Genomic DNA, 23116 nt, shown 5'->3' on the forward strand with positions numbered 1-23116 from the left:
TAGTGGCTTTACCTCTTGATAAAATTGGAACTTCAATCAGGGAAACTGCCTTACAGGGCCCTTTGCTACAACAGCAAAAATGGTTATGCATCAACTTCAAATTAACATTTATTTATATACACAATTTAAAGGTCACCTGTCTTCCAGTAATTCTGGGAGACATACAGTTTAAAAAGGTGGGAGGGGGGGGAAGACAAAAAGAAATAAAGAATTACCTCCAAACAATATATAGCTCCCCCAAAAATCCATCTAGCAAATGCTCATCTTCTCCAGCAGGATGACTGTAGAGTCCAAATGGATGGGTTCTATGACGGCCTTCCTGCCTGGCAGACTGGGTAAAAACTTCGGCCACACCCCTTCCTTTGGGCGTGACCCCAGTTTTGACTCAGTCTCGAAGCCTGGTAGAAGTGCGAGAAGCAGCTCTCAGAACAAAACTAACTTAACTTAAAAAAAAAAAAAAAAAAAAAAAGGGAATCCCCTCTTCCTCCAGTTGAACGAAAATTTGTCTGGCAGCGGATAGGACTCGAGAGAGGCAGCCGGGATCGGCGGATTCGTGAGTGGGGCGTCAGGGACTAACGGGAGGCTTGGAGCCGGACCGGATCGCTCGCCCGCCGATAACCGGCCCACCGAGCAGCTGTTGGGGCGGGGGTTTCACTACCGGATTGCTCGCCGCTCTCCGGGGCCGCCAAACAGCTGAGCGGTTCGGGCGATAGAACGAGGCGCCGCTCAGCGCCAAACAGCTGAGCCGCGCGGAAAGCGTGATTGGGGCCGATAGAACGAGGCGCCGCTCAGCGCGAAACAGCTGAGCCGCGCGGAAAGCGGCTAAACCGCGGCGCCGCTCGGCATAGACCAGCGGAGCGGCGCGAGAGGCAGAACCAGCGCTAGAAGTGCCTTCTCCTTAGAGGAGAGGCGCGGTCCCTCAGAGTCAAAGATCCGCCATTGTTTGAACCTCGTGGATTCCCGGGCTAACATTAGGAGGCGTGGTTTCTTCCCCATTCGCCATTTTGAGCGAACGGACCTTCCCGCCGTTTTCCCCTTGGGGGCGGGGCCATCCGGACTCCATTCCCTTGCAGACAAAGGGGCAGCCCTTAAGCTAAAATCCGGGATTATCGCAAGAAACTGAGACAGGAGGAAGGAAGAGGGAAAAGGAAGAGAACCTTTCTGATCGTGGTCTGCTGCCACAGCCACAGACAGGGGGAGAGAGAGGTATAAACTGCACTTTCTCTGGACTAAGTGAGGAGGTGAGGAGGAGTATTTTTCTCTGACTGTTCCTATAGTGACCTTTAGTCACTGCCTTGCAGGATCTTCTGTCCAAAGACTCCTGTCTGTCCGGCCATTGTTTGTATAGGCAGAGGAGGGCTCAGCCCCAAACATCTGCATCTGATCTGCGTATCCTGTCCCCCACTCCAGGCACTACCTACTCGGGGTGTCTGGCACAATGGCAGACAATGTCTCGTATTCAGTCACACAGGTCCCTCAATTGTCCCCCCCACAGCAACAACAAAAACGCAGATCTTCTGAATCTGAGGTGGGGGGGAAGAAGAAAGCTAAAACAAAACACCTTTCTCAGAAGGGACAGTCTAAAACGGCTGAGCGAGAGGCTTTGAGGAGACATTTGGCTTTAGAAAGACAAATTAGCAGGGCACAGAGAACCAATGCCAATGGGACAAATTCGGTTTCCCCTGTCCCAGCGGTGGCACCCAGCACAGACCCTACTGCCGAGGAAGTGCTTAAGACTTGGTCTCCTCCTGGGGAAACTGAACAGTTAGACTCCTCCAACCCCTCCTCACCAGCTTCTTCACCCGACCGCACCCCAGCGCCTCACTCTAACGACAAAGCGCAGGAGGGCATTTGGTCGGCACAATTCCATGCATTCATGCAGGATGCATTCTCCCAGTTCATGGCTTCTAAGGGACAAGTGGCCTTTCACACACCCCGTAAGGGTCGGGCTAGGCCACCCCCTACCAGCACCTCTGAAACTTCCTCTCAACTGGGAGAGGGTGACTCAGTGGACCTCGACATGTCAGACATGCCCCTCTCGGAGGACGAGGAGACGGCACCTGAGCAGGCAACGAGCTCTGGACTCTTTAACCCAGCGCTCCTAAAATCACTCCTGGTAAAGGCTGTTTCCACAGTCAACCTAACATCAGTACAGGATGAGAAGCCCTCAACAAGCAAGGAGGCCAATCCTCTGTTTGCCAAAAAGGTTCCACAAGATAAGTACATCCCATGTGCGGAGGTCTTCATGACCACGCTGGAGGAACAATGGTCCTCACTTGCAAGCCCACCGGCACCAAACAGCGCGGAAAGAAAGCTTTTCAACCTATCTCCCTCCTTCTCTAACATGTTAGAGGTTCCCACTGTCGATAACCCATTAATCTCATTATTTTCTACCTCCGCGATTCCAGGAGACATGGCGGAGGTCTTGAGGCCTGAGGAGAAGAAATTTGAACACTCACTCCGGCGTTCCCATATGGCTGCAGCCTGGGCGGCCAGAGCAGCCACTTCCTCATCTTTCTTCGCGAGGGCCAGCATCATGTGGCTGAGGGAACTGCAAGGCACGGTGCCTCCAGACCAGGTCAGAATACACCAAACATTGGCCAAGCTCCTCGCGGCCTCGCAATTTGTCTCAGACGCTTCACTGTACGCAACAAAGTATGCGGCTAGATCCATTGCGGCCACAGTGGCCTCACGTAGGCTACTATGGCTCAAAAATTGGAAGACAGACCTGAGGTCCAAATGGCGTCTTTCGACGTCCAAATACAGTGGAGTAGACCTATTTGGTTCCATTCTGGACCCACATGTCAGCGAAGGCAGAGACAAGAAAAAAATCCTAGTACACCCATCAAAGAAGTTAGACAGGAGAGGCAGTCAGGACTTCCGGAGACAGGGTTCCCGCCCAGGAAGCCCCTGGGAATGGAGGCAGCCCTTTCGATCAGGGCAATCCTGGGACTGGCCCAGAGGCTCACGATCCTTCTACCCCAGACAGGATCGAACCCAGGATCGCCAGAGCCCGGGAGCCAGGGGCCAGTTCCAGTCCAGACGCCCATATAGGGGAGCGGGAGGCAGATCCTTTAAACGCACCAAGTGACGCCAAACAGGATACTCCCATTGGGGGTCGGTTAGGAAATTTCATCAGGGTATGGGAGCAGACCACGACCGACTCCTGGGTCCTGGAAACGATCAGACATGGCCTGACCTTAGACTTCTGCTCTCCCCCACCAAACCGGTTCATCAGATGTCCCATCTCCAGAAGAGCACACAAGACGAGGCTGATAACTTCGGCTATAGTCCACCTCCTGTCAATTCAGGCCATAGAGAAGGTACCAAAGGAGGAGGAGGGAAGAGGATTTTACTCTATCCTCTTCGTCATCCCAAAGACATCAGGAGGGTGGAGAGCAATCTTGGACCTGAAGGGCCTGAACTATTTCATAAAGTACAGGAGATTCAAGATGCACTCCTTAAAGTCCATACTAGCCAGCGTCAGGGAAGACGATCTACTATCCTCAATAGATCTCACAGAGGCGTACCTACACATCCCCATCCACCCCAGCTACCGGAAATTCCTCAGATTTACCTACGCGGGGCGACATTACCAATACAGGGCATTACCCTTCGGACTGTCGTCAGCACCAAGGGTATTCACAAAGATCTTAGCTGTACTAGCGGCCCATCTCAGGTTGATTCCGGTTCGCGTCCAGTTTTATCTGGACGACATCTTGATTCAGTCCAGATCTCGGGAACAAGCAAGGACAGATCTCAAGACCACAATCCGAACCCTACAGGGGCACGGATTTTCGGTCAATCTAAACAAGAGCCACCTCATTCCCTCAAGGAGACTGCAACACCTGGGCGCGGTGATAGACACGTCACAGTGCAGGGTATTCCTTTCCCAGGAGCGACTGATCAGCATATCCAAGCTAATCCACCAAATTCAAAAGATCAGGAGAGTGCCCTTGCTACAACTCTCGAAGCTCCTGGGAAAGATGATATCTTGCATGGGCATCATCCCATGGGCAAGGCTCCACTCGAGGGAGTTGCAGTGGTTCCTCCTACCCTACCAGAGGAGGAACCTCAGCACCTCAAACAGGAGTGTGCTGGTACCAGCACAGGTGATGAAATCACTAAAATGGTGGCTATCCCCCATGACACTCAAGGGGAGCATATTCAGGGAACCGAACAGGGTCACGCTCACGACAGATGCGAGCCTGTTCGGATGGGGAGCCCATCTGGGGACCCAGATAGCACAGGGCCAGTGGGGTCAAAGGACCTGTCACACAGCATCAACTGGCTAGAGCTCCGGGCCATACACCTGGCCCTCCGTCATTTCTCACACCTAGTAACGAGGAGACACGTCCTCGTGCTTACAGACAATGTAGCAGCCAAGGCACATGTAAACAAGGAGGGAGGAACGAGATCAGTGGAACTAATGAAAGAAGCATTGGTTCTGGCTCGGTGGGCAGAAGCCAATGTGAGTTCCATCAGAGCGGAACACATCTCAGGGGAAACAAACACCCAGGCGGACTCCCTGAGCAGAGCCAAGGTGGACCAGTCGGAATGGCGTCTGGACCCGGCTCTCTTCGAGGAGATCTCCCGGAGGTTCGGACAACCGCACCTAGATCTATTTGCCAACCACAAGAATACACAACTCCCCAGGTTCTTCTCCAGATTCCCGTCCCCGGGATCGGAGGGAACGGATGCTCTCAGGTGCCGGTGGCCGGCGCAGCTCCTGTACGCCTTCCCACCGCTGCCACTAATACCGGCAACCATACGCAAGATGATCCTGGAGGGCGCAGAAATGGTCTGCATTGCCCCTCACTGGCCACGGCGCCCGTGGTTTGCCGACCTCGTGGACCTTTCGATATCACCTCCGTGGAGGATTCCCCCGGACAGGGTAAAACTCAGTCAGGGCAAGCTTGTACACCCAGATCCCCAGTGGCTACAACTAGCCGCTTGGCATTTGAGCGGCAAAGCTTAACTAAACAATCTTATTCTGCAGGGGTGATATCGATCATACAGGCATCACGAAGGGCGTCCACCAATAGGATTTACGACGCTACATGGAAGGGATTCTGCAGGTGGTGCGCTTCGCTTCACCTAGACCCGACCGCAGTATCTATCCCCAATATCCTAGACTACCTATTGGAGGGTCTTAATAGGGGCCTGTCAGTCAATACCATCCGCAGACAGATATCGGCCCTCTCAACCGTACTCTCCTGCGACAACTTAACTTCCCTAGCACAACATCCAGCGATTAATGCCTTCTTAAAAGGGGCGTCTAACACAAAGCCCCCAGTCATACACAGGTACCCGTCCTGGAACCTGCCTAGGGTCCTTCTAGCCTTGACATCTGCACCCTTCGAACCTCTTGAAACATGCTCACTCCATCACCTATCACTGAAGGTAGCTTTCCTTGTGGCAATTACTTCGGCAAGGAGAATTTCAGAACTAGCAGCTCTGTCAGTAAGGAAGGATCTGTGTACCTTTTTCAAAGACAGGGTCGTTCTTAGACCAGACCCGACCTTCATCCCGAAGGTAAATAGCACCTTTCACAGATCTCAGGAACTTACGCTTCCTGATTTCTGTCCAAGACCCAAACATAAGCTAGAACACAGATGGCACAAGCTAGACGTACGGAGAGCACTGTGTTTCTACGTGAAACGCACCTCGGCTTTCCGAAAGACTGAAGCATTATTTGTGTCCTTTCAACCATCAACTATGGGAAAGAAGGTATCTTCTTCCACCATAGGCAGGTGGATCAGAGCCTGCATAGCGCAGGCCTACGTCTCACAGGATTTGCCAGCACCCACTCAGGTGACTGCCCACTCAACTCGGAGCGCAGCCACATCTGCGGCGTGGCTAACGCAAGCTCCGGTGGAAGAGATTTGCAGGGCCGCAACCTGGTCCTCACCTTCGGTTTTCATTCGACACTACCGTTTAGACTCCCTAGCAGCAGCAGACGCGGCTTTTGGCAGAAGAGTTCTTCAACAGGTCGTATCTGCTCAGAGTTCGGTAGCCTAGACATTCCCTCCCAGGGGGACATGAGGGCTTTGGTATGTCCCATCCATTTGGACTCTACAGTCATCCTGCTGGAGAAGGGGCGTTGTCTTACCTGAACGCCTTTTCTCAGCAGGATGATGTAGAGTCCAAGCCCACCCAGAGGATAGGTCTAGGCAGGGATATAATAAAGATATAATAAAGAGCTGCAAGGTTAATTCCAACAAAGTTTCTCGCCTAAGTCAAAACTGGGGTCACGCCCAAAGGAAGGGGTGTGGCCGAAGTTTTTACCCAGTCTGCCAGGCAGGAAGGCCGTCATAGAACCCATCCATTTGGACTCTACATCATCCTGCTGAGAAAAGGCGTTCAGGTAAGACAACGCCCCTTTTCTTTACCCAGAGCCTGGGAGAATGGCCAGGTCTTTGATAACTTCTTGTATGTCATTAGGGTGGGAGCTGTATGAATCGCTGGGAGGGGATATTGGTTCAGAAGGCAGACACTGCTGCAACAGAGAAGGCACTTTTCTTCAGTCCCACAAATGACACTACTTAATTGATAGGCCCCAGAATGGAGTGTATCTACTCTGCCTTATTGCACCAGATGGATAAAACAACTGGAATCGAGCAATCCTGCAAAGAACCAGGCCTTATGCCATGAAGGATTTTATAGGTGATAACCAGCACTTTGAAAGCCAACTGGTAACCAGTGCAGCTCATAGAACAATATGGTCACATAGGCATAACAAGATATATCCATCACTGCCCATTGTGTTGCATACTGGCTCACCTGTAACTTCTGAGAGGTCTTACGAACAGCCCCATGTACACTGTGCTTACATAATCCTTTCATATAGTGTCTAATAATGACACGAAAGGCCTCCTAGCCCAAGACGGGCTACATCTGATATACTAGGTGTACCTATGCAAAGACTCTCTTGGTCACAGCTACCATCTGTCCTTTGGGTGGACTGTGAGTGCAATGGGAGCCTCATATTGAATACTGAATTTGTGCAGTCTGATGATACCTGACCCTGAACTAACACATGACCTCAGTGGGTTTATATAGATTTAAATAGAAGGGTGGGTGTTGAACCACAGGGTATCCCACCAGTGAGGGGCTGTAGTTTCGACTCTCTCTCCCTGTTAATATTGAATGAAAGTGGCCACTAAGAAAAGAGAACCTCTGTAAAATAGTTTCCTTCCCCACAAATCTTGTAGCCAGTCAAAAAGACTAACATGATGGAAGATACCAAAAACTGCTAAGAGTTCATGGAACACAAGGATGGACATACTACAGATCTGTGAAGAACTAAAAGCAAACAAAGTTATAACTAGTAACCAGCACAGGTTTGTTAAAAACAGATCATGCCAAACCAATCTTATTTCATTCTTTGATAAAGTGACTAAATTAGGTTTCCTGTTGGGGCAGAGTAAATTATGCTGGACTACTTTTGTGTTCCTTTACTAAATGGAAAAAAAGCATGTTACATCAATGGTCCCAGTCAAGGGTCTTTTCCATCCCCCACAGCCTGTTGTTTCTAGATAAAAAATGTTCATGATTTATTCTGAGACTTACTACATGCAAAGTATATTGATGAGTGTATTTAGCTATTTTATCAGTTTTATTTGTTTTGAGTAGGTGCTCCAGGGACATCTCTTCTGCTCTTTTCTACATAGGGTTAATTCATCTTGAAGGATCAGGCTTTTGAATGGGGTTGCTCTTAAATCCAGCTTTGACATACACCAGGGGTGTCAAACTGCCGCCCAAAACCGCATCCACCCCATTGTCGACAATGGAAAAAAAATCGTGATATGTCGCGACACATCATGTGACGTTGTGAGTTTGACACCCCTGACATACACACAAAAAAATCAAGTCCATTCAGTGGTATGGAACATTTTCTCGGAGCTTGTATTACAGTGTAAATTATGAGTGTCTCAGAGAGGGATAACTATTTCATTTATTAGTTTTTTTGGCAGGAGTAATGCAGATTTCTAGCAGCTAGGATTAATTGGAGTCTTGGAACATATTGGAAGCCCTTCAATAGTGGGAACATCTCTTTGGAAACAAGCAAAACATGAATGATTGTTGCACCCATTTGTAGAATTTTCCTCCCTAGGCAGGTATATCAAAGACCTCTTAGTTTTCCTAAACATTTTAGTATTGTTTTAACAAGAACTGACTCTTGAATTAGAATGTATGAAGATTGATTTGTTTTCTATATATATTTTACAAGCTGTATAGTAGAAACATTACTGAATGACAGTATAGGCATTTAATATGACTTGAGTATTTTCTTTTCTTTTCTGGGCATCTTTTATTTTTCTTGCTTGAAATCTCCTTCCTACTCAAAGTCTGTTTCAATTACTTTACTTTTCCTGTCTCACTTAAATTTTACAGTTCTTGTATTTGTCTTGCTGTGAAAATTGCACTGGGGAAATATGATGGCATACAAGGACACTTTATGAAATGCTTGCATCCCTCGGAGTTATGGAAACTACATAAAGAAGTTGTCAGTGTTGATCAAGTCACTCAGCCAGCGATTATCTAGTTGATTTGTATGATGATCCATTTGTTTGTTTCCTTAGCTGTCCACAATACCCTCAGAAGTCTTCTCCAGCCTCAAAGTCAGAAGTGTCAATAGTCATCCACATCTTGAAAGTCCATTACTTTAAAAAGTTTTTTTTTAAATTTGAGGAAAATTGAAGTAAAATTAATAAGGAGAAGCTAGCACTGGAAAATAGCATGTGAGAATTAGCATCTAGATCAAAGATGATCTAGCATCTAGATCAACCAATTTTCGGGGCACCAGGGACCAGTTCCATAGAGAAAGGTTTTTCCACAGACTGGACAGTGCGTAGTTTTGTGTGCTGCCTGCATCTCATGGATGGGGCTTTGCAGACCGGTTGCTGTCATGCTGTGGCCCGGAATCGGTCCATGGACTGGAGGTTGGGGACCCCTGATCTAGATGACTCCTAGATTCCTAGAAACACTCACCACATCATGTAGTAGCCAGTCACAAAGTTTCATTTTATATATACATTTCTATATATTTTCTACACAATCATAATAGCAACCTTTATTCCACCAACTAGAAAAGTTGGGGAATGTTGGTCTAGTGGTTAAAGCACCAGACTAGAAAGTAAGAGACGATGAGTTCAAGTAGGGAAATAGGAGGAGGAGGAAGGTGTGTTGTATATGTTTACTGCCTTGAATTATTTGTAAAAATAATAAAGGGGGGGGGGGTACAAATAAAGGGAGAAAGAAATAAAAACATGCCCCAGGCAAGTGAACAGGCTGGGATGAATGCAAATTCTTCTCTATTAATAATGAAGATTTAACAATGCAACAGTTTTAAATCTCATTGATAAGACTTTTTATAAAACAGAATTGCTTAATTTTGGTTTAATTGAATCATAGTATGAAAGGGAGATGTATAAGAAAACAAAATGTATGGCCCTTAATTTTCAGAAAGCAAGTATCCCCTATCAAAACAAAATATTGTTGCAGGATTTCTCTCTCTCTCTCTCTCCTTTCCTCTCCTTCCTCTCCCCTCTTCTCCCCCCTTTTCCTTCCCCTCCCTTGCTGTAAAGTAATTCTGGGTCCTATATTTCTCTCTTCCCTCCTCTCAGTGATTTTCCCTACCTCCTCTTATTTCACAATCAGGCCATCTTTCCTTTTTATTATGGCCATCAATTGCCTCACATATTTTATATCTAGGTATTTAACACCATCTACAACTGTTTTTTTTTGTTAGGCAAAACCAGAACAAAAGACAAATACCGTGTTGTATATACAGACCACCAGCGACTGGAACTGGAGAAGGAATTCCACTATAGTCGCTACATCACCATCCGGCGGAAAGCAGAGCTGGCAGCAGCCCTTGGACTCACTGAGCGGCAGGTGAGCGCTGCAGAGACTCTTCTAGTTGCAAACCATCACCCCATTTTTTAAATCATGCAGGCTTACTAAGCAGAGCTGCCAGGGCAGGGGTGGGATTCAGCCAGTTTGCATCAGTTCAGCAGAACTGGTAGCTAATTATTTTGCTGACTTCAGCAAACTGGCTGAAGCCCTAGCCCTTTTTCGCAAGACCCAGAATGGACTGCTGGAAGTGGGTCTTCCCAAAGTCCATTCTGGGCCTCAGAGGTCCAGACCCAGCATAGACTTCCAGAGAACCAGTTCTTCAGGTATTTGAATCCCACAACTGAGCCAGGGTAAATGTTCAGGATATTTAATATCATCTTATACATACAAAAATTTATATTCATTTGGAAATAAATGAATGGACTTTTAGATAAGCATGAAGAATGGTGGATCCATTTGCTTGAGTCTCATTTTAATTGCTTCCTGAACCATTATATGAGTAAAAGTACACTCATATTTCACTAGACATACTTTTCTGAAATTTGCAAAGCAGTCCCTCCACAATATTTCTCTAAAAGTCCATTCTGTTCCTCTGTGAAAATGTGTAACAGCTTCACTAATCATTCATATTAACGGTAAACTATTATAGATTAGGAGGAATTGTTTCCCAAGATCTTCCTTAATCTTACTGCCTTCATTTGTCCTGCAGGTGAAAATCTGGTTCCAAAATCGTAGAGCAAAGGAGAGGAAAGTGAATAAGAAGAAGATGCAGCAGCAAACGCAGCCTGCCAGTACAACCACACCTACCCCACCAGCGGTTGGCACTCCTGGCCCTATAGGCGGCATCTGCAGCAGCACCACCAATCTAGTTTCCACCTCACCAATGACTATCAAGGAAGAATTTATGCCTTAAACCCAGTCTTTCCATTACATCTCCAGACTAACATACCCAGAATCATACGGATTATCTGAGATTCAAACTAGTTATCAGACTCTCAACACTGGAACCCAACGGCTTTTTGAATGTGCTACTCTACTGGACAAATATAATCAACTCAATCCTAGAAGTTAAAACCAAATAGGCCTGTTGCTATTAGAAAAAAGACTTGCTATTGTCTCAGAGTATTTAAATGGGGGGAAACATGGACATTTGGGAAAAAAGAAGTAAGGAAGCAGTCTACGTAGAAAAAAAAATCTGAATCTTCAACTGATCTGGATCAGAATTATTGAATCAGGTGACTCACAAGTTTAATTATTAAATTACGTTTTGTCAACCTCTGTTCATTACTCAGGCCTTGTCAAAAAGGCAGGAGCCAAGTATTTCAAGCCCAGTCCCAGCCAAATTATAGGCCAGGTGAGATGACAGAAGCTGAGCCCCAGTTTTAGCCCAGTTTATATACACCATTAGGAATTAAAGTCATATTAAAGGCTAAGTAGGCAAGAGAAACAGGTAGGAAAGAACATGACAATCAAGATGGTGAAAAACTAGCCAACGTCCTCAAGAGCGGTAAGGAAGTCCGTTATTAGCTTCCACAAAACAGGGCCTCTTAGAATGCCAAAGTCCAACGTTGTTTTCTTGCAAATTTTATTCATGCATATATTCCACATCAAAGGAATCTAACTTGGTGTGAGACACTTAGCTTGAATATCTATGTTTTTCCTAGTTCCTCGCATCATATTCCTGCACAGTGTTTCAGTGTTGAGGATGAGAGCTTGGATTGCCATTCTACTTAGCAAGAGATTTATCTGAAGGGGCCTTGATGCTCTCTGAGCTTGCTTGTTTACATGCAGACTCTTCATTACCTGAACTAGGTAACATCTTCAGTACTATTCTGATTTATCTGTTATTGCCTCTGGATTTATATTCCTATGAAGGTGAGGATTCTGGCACCTGCAACCCCATATCATCAGGGGCAGTCCTAATTAAAGGCTGCTCTAAAGCTTCTCTGGCTGTAAAACAGGAACTCTGAGTATGGACCACAGTGCTTCATCTTCATGGTCAACAATTTTAATGGTATGTGGGAAAGACATTGGGTGATGAGTGGAAAGACGCTGTCTAGATAATGGTCAGATAAGAAACAGCATAGCCTTAGTGGGTGGAGCAAGAAGCTCAGAAGGGACACACCATAGTTTTTCAGGCTGTAAAGGAGACTGGGAGAATTTTACTTTCAGACTTGCAAGATTCTGTTATATAGCTTTACAATAAAGTAGAGTTAGTTTATCTGGTTGTGTTTTCTGTCTGGTCTACCTGGTAAAGATGACTGCGGTGCACTTCATATATGTAAATCCAATCATTGTGGGGTTTGTAAATATACCTTATAGCATAATATTTTGTGCCAACTAGGCCCACTATGTTTTATTTAAGAAACATAGTTAAAACAATGCCTTCCCACAATGTGGGAACTCAGTCATGATTTCCCTATATGAAGAAAGGAGCAGAATGAATCAATACAACCAGGACTCCACTTTTCACTGACTTGCTCTGCTATCACTACTCTAATTAAACTTGTAGGAAAACTGCACCAGTTCTTTAAAATGGATGTGGGCATCTTCTTTGTTTGATTTATAGTTGACAGAAGAGGGCATAACCTCAAAATGGAATTCTAAAAATAAAATAAAATAAATCAACTTATTCCACCCCCCTTACATCTTTGCTTGATGTCCACTTATAGCAACCATTATGTGCAAAGAGATGCAGAAAATATACATTAGCTGGATTCACCCATTGTCTTAATCCAATGTTTGCTGAACAAGGACCAATGGCAGACCATAATGACTGAGTTTACACAAACAACAGTAGTGGCAAACTACAGTGGCAGAGTTTACCTGTTAGCGAAACAAAAATTATTAAATTATTAAACAAGCAAACCACATTATGACTTAACCTGGTATGGATCACTAGTAGTGATCAAGAAAGTCATTATCACAATCACACAACTGCAAGATGCTATAACTGTCATAAATGCAAACCAGTTGCTAAAGTGCTTGAATTGTGATCACGTGACCATGGGATGGCGTGATGGTCATAAATTCAAGGACAGGTCCTACAATAAATCACTTTTCCCAAATGCATTGTAACTTCAGATACTTGTCATATGAAGGTTATAAGTCAAAAATTACCTGTAGCTGATTGGATTACTTTCTTTTACCTTCTTGATATACATTTGGCTTTGAACTAATTGCTTTCTTCTTGTAGACTGCCTTGCTCTTCTTCCTCAGCTTCACAATCTGCAGTATTTGGTAACAAAAACAAGTTTATGTTTCTTCATTCTGCCTGCTCAGGTTTGTTTTGTTTTCATGTGCTTTTAAGGTAATTTTATAAGCCTAAATAATTTTAAAAAATCTTTCAGATTTTTGTTATTATCCTTCAGTCTTTTTTATGAAGTACATTAAAATACTAGTTTGAAGTCTGGAAGTGAGGAAGGAGTAAATAATAACAATACAATGCCATCAAACAAGCTGACCAGAGTTGTCAGAGTGACATATAAATTGAATAAATAAATAATAAATAAATAAATAGAATAAGCAACAAGGCCTGCCTATCCTAGGTCCTTGATCGAGAAGGACTCAAGAGGTGGAAAAAGATGCCAAATCCTGTCTAAACAACTAATTATATTCCATTTTTAGAAGTAGAGTACATAATACTTCTGCCTATTTTCCCACAACAACCTTGTGAGGTGGGTTAGGCTGAGACAATATGGCCATATGCCTTTTTTAATTTAGAGCAGAGGTGTCTAACTGCCAGCCCGTGGGCCAGATGCCAAAAACAAAACCATGCCCATCCCATTGCCGGCAATGGAGAAAAAGTGATATGTCACGACATGTCATGTGATGTTGCAAATTTGACACCCCTGATTTAGCGCATAATAAATACTCTTAGTAAGGCAAAGGATATTTTTAATGTTACAAATTACTAGACTTGAATTACTAAATGGCTTTGAAACGTTTCATTTTCTCTGTTTCTATAGGCAGAGGATTTTTGTAGCATACTCATTTCAGTAATAAACAGGGCCTTTCTTGGCTTAGTATGCTAAAAGCTAACAATAAATGCATTTATTCTTCATAGGAAATATAATATCAATTCATTCTGTTTCATTTAATTCACTTTGAATTCGTTTAATTAAGCTACTATTATTAAAATTTCTTTCAAAACCTTTGTTTCTTCCATATTAAAGGACGGGTGCAAGGAAGATCTATTTCCAATTGTTTCCTAATCTTAAGATTATATGCATATAAAAAAGTTAGATTGGATTGTTTTGTTGAATTTTGCTCTGTAAATAATCAATAAGGTCTAAATATACAGAAAATAAAAAGAACTATAATAAATTATTCATGCATTCTCTTATTTGTTTTTATTTTCTGGAAGTTATCAACTAATCATTTTGATTAGGTGTGATTACTGAGAAATACCTCTCTTGTTTGAACTAAACCTGTTTTCAGGCACTCGGCAATGATGTCAGTAACTTCATAGCATACTGTGTTATAATAATGTAATCATGATAATAGTAAACATCATCTGCATTGACAAAATTATCATTAGTCAATTCCAAAAGGCAGCTTTACTTGCAACAATGTACCTTTAACACCATCAAACCACAACATCAAGCTGCTCAGAGTCACTTTGAACCATGGGGGGGGGGGAGATAAATAAATGTGATAAATAAAAATAAATAAAACATCTGGCTATCCCAGATTTTGGAAGGACTCGGTAGGTGGATAAAAATGCCAAATCTAATCTAAACATCTGGCTGATTGTGCGCTCGACCATAATCTGCTTCTATTAATGTTAATCCATTTCTTGTCAATCTTTGCAAATATTACTTTTGCAAAAAAAAAATACACGTGCAGCTTTCACACACATGAAAGAAACTTTTAATTCTTTGTTACACTCATGTCACATTTTAAACCAATTTATTTTGTTTTGAAGCTCAGGATGTGAGGCTGTTTTGGACTGTTGACATCTCAACAAGGGGGCAGCCGAGGAAAACGAAGGGAAGGGCTGCTTTCTTAGGGCCAAAGACCAAGGACAGTGAGTCATAAACAATTAGTTACTCTGGATTTCTAATCTTGCTTTATGACTGTCCCCAGGCTGACAAGCCCCCATCTAAGAACAGCAAACATAGAAAGATGGTTTGAGATTAGCACGTGAAGCAGCTGGCACTGGTGTCTTTGGGACAGAATACAGTCAACACTTCGCCATTCCTTGAGCTTAATTGCTTTGTGACTCACATTGCTTCTACTTGTTGACACCAGGACTAACTTTGCAGATGGCACTTTGTACAAATGGACTGTGGAATCAGGATGTCACTTGGGGACAGACAGAGATTCCAGAAGGAAGGCAGTAAGAGTCTGTTCACACTGAGTAACTGTTGAAAAGCCAGATCCAACTTTGGGTGTACCTCACATAAGGAGGATGACATTACATGTGAGCCATTTTACAAACTGGGTAGGGCTAGATTTGACAAGTGCCTGCTAAGTATATTAGAATCCTATTATATTTAGAACTGTTCTGATGAAGATTAACCAGCCATTTTGGAGAAATAATTTAAGGTCTCATGTATTTACTAGCTGCATAGAGGAGGCTTTGGAACAGATTGTTTATTTTCAGAGTGTTGAAAAAAAATAGATATGGCTTATGCTGATATTTGCTTGTTATAGAACAAAGCTGTGTCATAGCATTTGATTACTCTGCATCATTCTCTCTGTCTCTGTCTCTGTCTCTCTCTGTCTCTGTTTCTCTCTCTGTCTCTCTCTCTCTCTCTCTCTCTCTCTCACACACACACACACACACACACATCCCTTAGAACAATGGTGGGATTCAGCCAGTTTGCACCACCTCGGCAGAACTGGTAGCTAATTTTTTGTTGCCCAGGCCCAAAACAGACTTCTGTAAGTGGCATCTACACAGAGAACTGGTTGTTCACATATCTGAATTCCACCATTGCCTTAGAAGCCCCTTTTTGGCCTGAGTTTCCTGAAAAGAAATGTAAATGAACCTTTGTAGTACAATGCTTGTGGAGATGGGCCTGCTGCTTGAGACACAAGATGTCCTATCAAATTGCCAAGGGCTCTGAGCCAGCTAGTGTGGCTGGACCTGAAGAACTGGAGAACAGTGGAGAACTAATGTGAAAGTCAGATTCATCCTGAAAAGCCAGCTTTCTTATCACGTCAAATAACAATCCAACTTCTCAAAAAAATCTAGTAAATAGCTATCATCAATTCTATGCAGACTGTATCCTATGGCCCCAAGTTTACAATAAAACAGATGAAAAGAGTAAATGCAAGCATTCATGCTGTCATTAACAGTCCTTCCGCCACCTGGTGACAATGTCCAAGCAACAATAAAGCTATCTCTTTATCCTTCACTATACTGTACATAACATTATGTCCTTCACTCTCTTTGCATCAGTGGGTGCTCACACTTGAGGGTTAGCAACACTAGGAGAGATAGTAAAGTATTAGTACCACTTTATAAATCCTTAGTAAGGCCACATCTGGAATACTACATCCAGTTTTGGTCACCACATTACAAAAAATATGTTGAGACTTTGGAAAAAGTGCAGAGAAGAGCAACTAAGATGCTCTTCTCTGCACTGAAACATATGCACCAAACCATATGAAGAACAATTGCAGGAATTGGGTATGGATAGTCTGGAGAACAGAAGGATGATGATGATAGCAGTGTTCCAGTATTTGAGGGGCTGCCCAAAGAAGAAGGGGCCAACTTATTTTCCAAAGCACCAGAAGGTAAGACAAGAAACAATGGATGGAAACTAATTAGCAAAAATTAGTAAAATAGGCTGTAGGCTAACTTTTTCAGAGGTTTTACCAGTGTATAAAGAGCAAAATGGAAAAGGCCAGCGTATAGCACAATTCAATATGTGGCTAAAGGAGTGATGTAAAGGGGAAGGCTTTGGATATATTAGTCATGATGTCAGTAGTTGGTCCCATGAAAAAATGTACAAAAGAGATAGTTTCCATCCATCAAAGAAAGGGACTGAATTACTCGGCTATAAATTCACAGATTTTCTGGAGGAATATTTAAACTAAACAGTGGGGACAGTGAGTTAATCGATACAGAGCATCCCTGTCCCCGGCAATCTAAAAACAATAGGGCTATCAGTGCATGTATCATAGATGTGTGTGTAGACAAAAATACCAACCATGCTGTCAAGCAAAATCAAACTTTTAATAACGAGTGTCACACAAAGTGCACTAACCAACTAGATGGTAAGACAATAGGGAACTCAGGCACCACTCAGGTTATGTAGAAAGTAAACACAGGGTCGGTCATAAAGGACTCAAATGTCTATACACCAATGCACAGAGTATGAACAGCAAACAAGGTAAACTAGAAATTCAGGTCAATGAGGGCAGATATGATATTATTGCCATTACAGAAACATGGTGGGATGAAACCCACAAATGGAACACACAGCTAGAGAGATTTAAATTATTTAAAAGAAACAGATCAAATAAAAGAGGAGTTGGAGTTGCTCTCTATATAAGAAATAACTACATCTCCACAGAAATAGAGCACAACAACGATGAAAACTGTCTTGAATGCATTTGGGTCAATATAAAAGGGAGAAAAAATGACATTGCCATAGGTGTATACTATAGGCCACCAACCAAACAGAGGAAATAGATGAACTTTTTGCTAGTCAACTAACTAAGGTATGTAGGAAGCACATCACAATAGTAATGGGGGACTTTAATTACCCTGACATCAACTGGAAGACAAACTCTGCACCAAGTGGAAGATCAAACAGATTCCTGACAAACCTAACAGACAACTTTGTCTCCCAAAAAGTAGAGAAGGGAACTAGGGGATTAGCCATTTTGGATCTAATTCTCACTAACAGAGATGAAATGATAGAAGGTGTTTAAGCCACAGGAACCTTGGGAGGTAGTGATCATGCAATATTGGAATTCAACATTATGGAAGCACAAGCAATAGAACATAGTCAAACTAGAGTCTTGGACTTCAAGAGAGCTAATTTCAATAAACTTAGAGAGGGCTTGGGAAGGATTCCATGGATGAGAATCTTCCAGGGGAAAACAACGCAAGAAGCTTGGGAAATTTTGAAAAGCAAGATAATAGAAGCCCAGTCTAGCTCAATACCAACAAAGAGGAAAAATAACAGCTCTCAAAAGAAACCAGCATGGCTGCATAAAGAACTCTCTGACAAATTAAAAGATAAAAATGACAAGTATAGAAAGTGGAAAGAGGGGCACATAACTAAATCAGAATATCAACAAATAGCCCGAGCCTGCAAAGATGGTGAGGAAAGCCAAGGCTCAAAATGAACTAAGACTTGCGACCAAAGTCAAAAATAACAAAAAAAGCTTCTTTCAACATGTAAACAACAAGAAAAAAGTGAAGGAAATGATTGGTCCATTAGTGGGTGAAAGTGGTAAGAAGGTGACTAGCAATAGGGAGAAAGCAGAACTATTTAACTCGTTTTTTGCATCTGTCTTTACACAAAGGGAAAAAAACAGACCAACCTATCAAAAATAGTGCCATAAAAAACAGTATAGAAACACGTTAAGATAGGCAAGAAAATGATAAGTGAGCACCTGTCCAGCCTAGGCGAGTTCAAATCACCAGGACCAGATGGATTACACCCCAAGGTTCTCAAGGAACCAGCAGATGTGATCTCAGAACCACTGAACTGTATTTTTCAAAGATCCTGGAGCACTGGGGAACTACCAGAGGACTGGAAAAGAGCTGATGTAGTTCCCATCTTCAAAAAAGAAAAAAAAATGGATCCAGGAAATTACAGACCTATCAGCCTGACTTCAATACCTGGGAAGATTCTGGAAAAAATAATCAAACAACGAATCAGCGAACACCTAGAGGCAAACAAAGTCATTACTAAAAGCCAACATGGGTTTGTCAAAAACAGATCATGCCAGACAAATCTTATTGCATTCTTTGATCAAGTGACAAAATTAGTGGATCAGAGGAATGCTGTGGATATAATTTACTTGGACTTCAGAAAGGCATTTGATAAAGTAGATCACAACTTACTACTTGATAAGATAGAAAAATGTGGGTTAGACAGCATCACCACTAGATGGATTCGTAGCTGGCTGACTGGCCGTACTCAGCGTGTGGTCCTCAATGGAACTGCATCTACATGGAAGGAAGTGTGTGGTGGGGTGCCCTATGGGTGTTCTGGGTTCAGTGCTCGTCAACATCTTCATCAATGATCTGGACAAGGGGATAGATGGGGAACTCATCAAATTTGCAGACGACACCAAGCTGGCAGGAATAGCCAGCACTCCAGAAAACAGGCTTAGGATACAGGAGGATCTGGACAGACTTGAACACTGGGCGCTATCTAACAAAATGAAATTCAATGGTGAAAAAAGTAAGGTTCTATATTTAGGCAAGAAAAACCAAATGTACATTTATAGTATAGGGGGTACCTTGCTCAATAGTAGTAACTGTGAGAGGGATCTTGGAATCCTAGTAGAAAATCACTTAAATATGAGCCAGCAGTGTACTGCAGCTGCCAAAAAAGCCAACACAGTGCTAGGCTGCATTAACAGAGGGATAGAATCAAGATCATGCAAAGTATTAATATCACTCTACAATGCCTTAGTAAGGCCACACTTGGAATACTGCATCCAGTTTTGGTCACCACGATGTAAAAAAGATGGTGAGTCTCTTGAAAGAGTACAGAGAAGAACAACAAAGATGATTAGGGGACTGGAGGCTAAAACATATAAGGACCGGTTGCTGGAATTGGGTATGTCTAGTTTAACGAAGAGAAGGACGAAGGGGGACATGATAGCAGTGTTCCAATATCTCAGGGGCTGCCACAAAGAAGAGGGAGTCAAGCTATTCTCCAAGGTGCCTGAAGGCAAGACGAGAAGCAATGGATGGAAACTGATCAAGGAGAGAAGCAACTTAGAACTAAGGAGAAACTTCCTGACAGTTAGAACAATTAACCAATGGAACAACCTGCCTCCAGAAGCGGTGAATGCTCCAACACTGGAAGGTTATAAGAAGAGACTGGACAGCCATTTGTCCAAAATGGTGTAGGGTTCCTGCTTGAGCAGGGGGTTGGCTCGATGACTTCCAAGGTCCCTTCCAACTTTATTATTATTACTATTATTATTATGGATCATCGCACAGTCAGCCAGATGTTCAGACTGGATTTGGCATTTTGTCTACCTATCGAGTCCTTACCCAGGACCTGGGATAGGCAGATGTGGATGTTTGATGGTATTACAGATATCGTCGCAGGATGGAAGCAGTTCCTAGTAAGGCCGCCTTTTGCAATTGACTAATAGCGAATTTGTCAATGCCAATGGTGTTCAAGTGGTGCTCCAGTTGTTTTGGGATTGCACCCAAGGAGCCTATGACTATTGGTACTACCCTTGCTTGCTTTTGCCACAGTCTTTCTATTTCCATTTGTAGGTCTTTGTATTTTGTTATCTTCTCCAGTTCTTTCTCTTCTATTCTGCTATCTCCAGGCACTGCCACGTCCACTATCCAGACTTTTTTGTTTTTCTTATCGACAATTGTTAAGTCTGGGGTGTTATGTTGCAGGTGCTTGTCTGTTTAAATTCTGAAGTCCCAGAGCAGTTTAATTTTATCATTTTCTATGACTTTCTCTATTTTATGATCCCACCAGTTTTTGCTTACAGGCAAATGATATTTTTTGCAGATCTTCCAATGCACCATTGTTGCTACTTTGTCATGCCGCTGCTTGTAATCAGTCTGTGCAATCTTCTTGCAACAGCTTACCAAGTGGTCCACTGTTTCTTCAGCTTCTTTGCATAGGCGGCACTTACTGTCTGTTGCTGTCTTCTCAATTTTGACTTTGTATGCATTTGTCCTTAAGGCTTGGTCTTGTGCAGCCAGAATTAGTCCCTCGGTCTCTTTCTTCAATTTTCCTGCTCTTAGCCATTGCCAGGTTTTATTATTATCTGCTTTCCCAGCTATTTTTTTCATGTATTGGCCATGTAGTGCTTTGTCTTCCCATGCCTCTATTCTGTTCTTCATTTGGTCTTTCTTGTAGGCCAGTTTGGTCTCTCCAGTAGTTAGTAAGCCTTCCTGATATACTAATTTCAGTGCATCTTCATCATTGTTCTTCAGATATTCTTCCAAAGCCATTTTTTCTTCTTCAACCATCTGATGTACTTGTAGCATTCCACGCCCACCTATTTGCCTTGGTAGATAAAGTCTATCAATGTCACTGCGTGGATGAAGGGCATGATTCATTGTCATTATTTTTCTGGTCTGCCTATCCATTGCTTTTAGTTCTACTTGAGTCCAGTCCACTATTCCAGCTGTGTACCTAATGACTGGGATTGCCCAGGTGTTGATTGCCTTTATGGTATTTCCTCCATTGAGTTTGGACTTTAAGATCTTCTTCACTCTCTTGATGTATTCACCTCTAATCTTTTTCTTGACTTCAGTGTGCTTGATGTTGTCAGCTTGAAGGATACCCAAGTATTTGTAGTACTCTTCCTCATCCAGACTCTTAATGTTATTTTCGTGGGGCATCTTGATTCCTTCAGTTTTCACTATTTTTCCTTGTTTGATAGTAAGTGTGGCACATTTGTCCAAGCCAAACTCCATTACAATATCTTGGCTATATATACGGACAGTGTTGAGCAGCGATTCTATTTCAGATGATGTTTTTCCATACAGCTTCAGATCATCCATGTAAAGGAGGTGGGATAGTCTGGCAGATGTTTTTGATGTTTGATAGCCATGTCCTGAGTTATTCAGTATTGTTGACAGAGGAAACAGTGCAATAACAAATAGTAATGGTGATAATGAATCTCCTTGAAATATTCCTCTCTTGATATTAACCTCTCCCAGCCTCTCACCATTGATCTGCAACTGTGTCTTCCATTGTGCCATCGATCTTTGCACAAATTTTCTGATGTTTCTACTGACTCCTGTTATTTCTAGGCACTTTATTATCCAATCATGTGGCAGAGAGTCAAATGCCTTTTTGTAGTCAATCCATGCCACATTCAGGTTGGTCTTCCTTCTCTTGCAGTTTTCCAAGATCATTTTGTCTGTTAGGAGTTGATCTTTTGTTCCTCTGCTATTGGGGCGGTTTCCTTTCTGCTCAGGTGGAAAGAGATTGTTTTCAACTAGATGCTGTTGTACTGCATCAGCTACCACACCAGTTAGTAATTTGAAAGTTGTTGGTAAGCAGGTAATTGGCCTGTAGTTACCTGGTGTTGCCCCTTTTGCTGGATTTTTCATTATTAGGTAGGTTTTCCCAGTTGTTAGCCACTTTTCAATTTCTCCTCCTTGTAGTATATTGTTGAACTGCTTGGCAATGAGTGGGTGTATAACAGTTAGATGTTTCAACCAAAACCCATGCAGTTCATCTTCACCTGGTGCTGACCAATTTTTGATTTTCCTTGCTCTTTTTTCTACCATTTTTGTTGTTATTACTAGTTCTTTCATTTCAACTTCTGTTTTATTTGCATCCACCTCTACTATTATTATTATTATTATTATTATTATTATTATTATTATTAATCAAGGAGAGAAGCAACCTGGAATTAAGGAGAAACTTTCTAACAGTGAGAACAATTAACCAGTGGAACAGCTTGCCTTCAAAAGCTGTGGGTGCTCCATCACTGGAGATTTTTTAAAGAAGACTGGACAGCCATCTTTCTGAAATGGTGTAGGGTCTCCTGCTTGAGCAGGGGGTTGTACTAGAAGACCACCAAACTCCCTTGCAGCTCTATTCTGATTGATTGATTGAGTTTTGTCACGACTATGGCAGGTGAAATAGTTAATGTACTTCTGATATGCTACAGTTCACATGCTGTTTGAGCCCTTCCCTGGAAACTGTTTAAATTGTGTACAGATATGTATGTGAATGGCTTACAGCTCGTGTAATATGTACTTTGGCCAGTCCAGAGCCTTCCTTTCTCCTTTCTTCCCTTGCAAATATTTTTTCTTTTCTATGGCAAGAGCAGCCATAAGGAAACCGTAATATCTATGGGGCTTCGTGGTATTCTCATGTATTCATGTTGATGGAAAAGCCATACCTATTAAGAAACTGGTTTCTTCTTGCCCTACAGCATTTTAGGAGCAGATGGGAAAACAAGCACCAAAAACAAAAAATATCTGAGCTCTGGAATTCTCTTCTAAAGATGGCCACGGAGAAAAAAAATGCCAACATGGCCAATCTTAGTGGTATGTATTTCTATACTGTATGGAAAGCTAACATGGTATAGTGCAGGAATAGGCAACCCTGGCTCT

At 43.0% G+C, this 23116-nt stretch overlaps 1 protein-coding gene across 1 annotated transcript in view; it reads left to right on the forward strand.

The window, feature by feature from the left end:
• The window catches only part of CDX1 (caudal type homeobox 1), a 36036-nt gene extending 21853 nt beyond the window's left edge, over nucleotides 1–14183 (forward strand). The window contains exons 2-3 of the mRNA XM_039340877.1: nucleotides 9755–9900; nucleotides 10571–14183. Of these exons, the coding sequence (XP_039196811.1) occupies nucleotides 9755–9900; nucleotides 10571–10774 (350 nt within the window). The 3' untranslated portion in view covers nucleotides 10775–14183. The remainder of the gene's footprint in view (nucleotides 1–9754; nucleotides 9901–10570) is intronic.
• The last annotated feature ends 8933 nt before the right edge of the window (nucleotides 14184–23116 follow it).

Source organism: Crotalus tigris, unplaced genomic scaffold, assembly GCF_016545835.1.
Source record: "Crotalus tigris isolate CLP2741 ecotype Arizona unplaced genomic scaffold, ASM1654583v1 scf7180000017754.2947050, whole genome shotgun sequence".
NCBI classification, from domain to species: domain Eukaryota; kingdom Metazoa; phylum Chordata; class Lepidosauria; order Squamata; family Viperidae; genus Crotalus; species Crotalus tigris.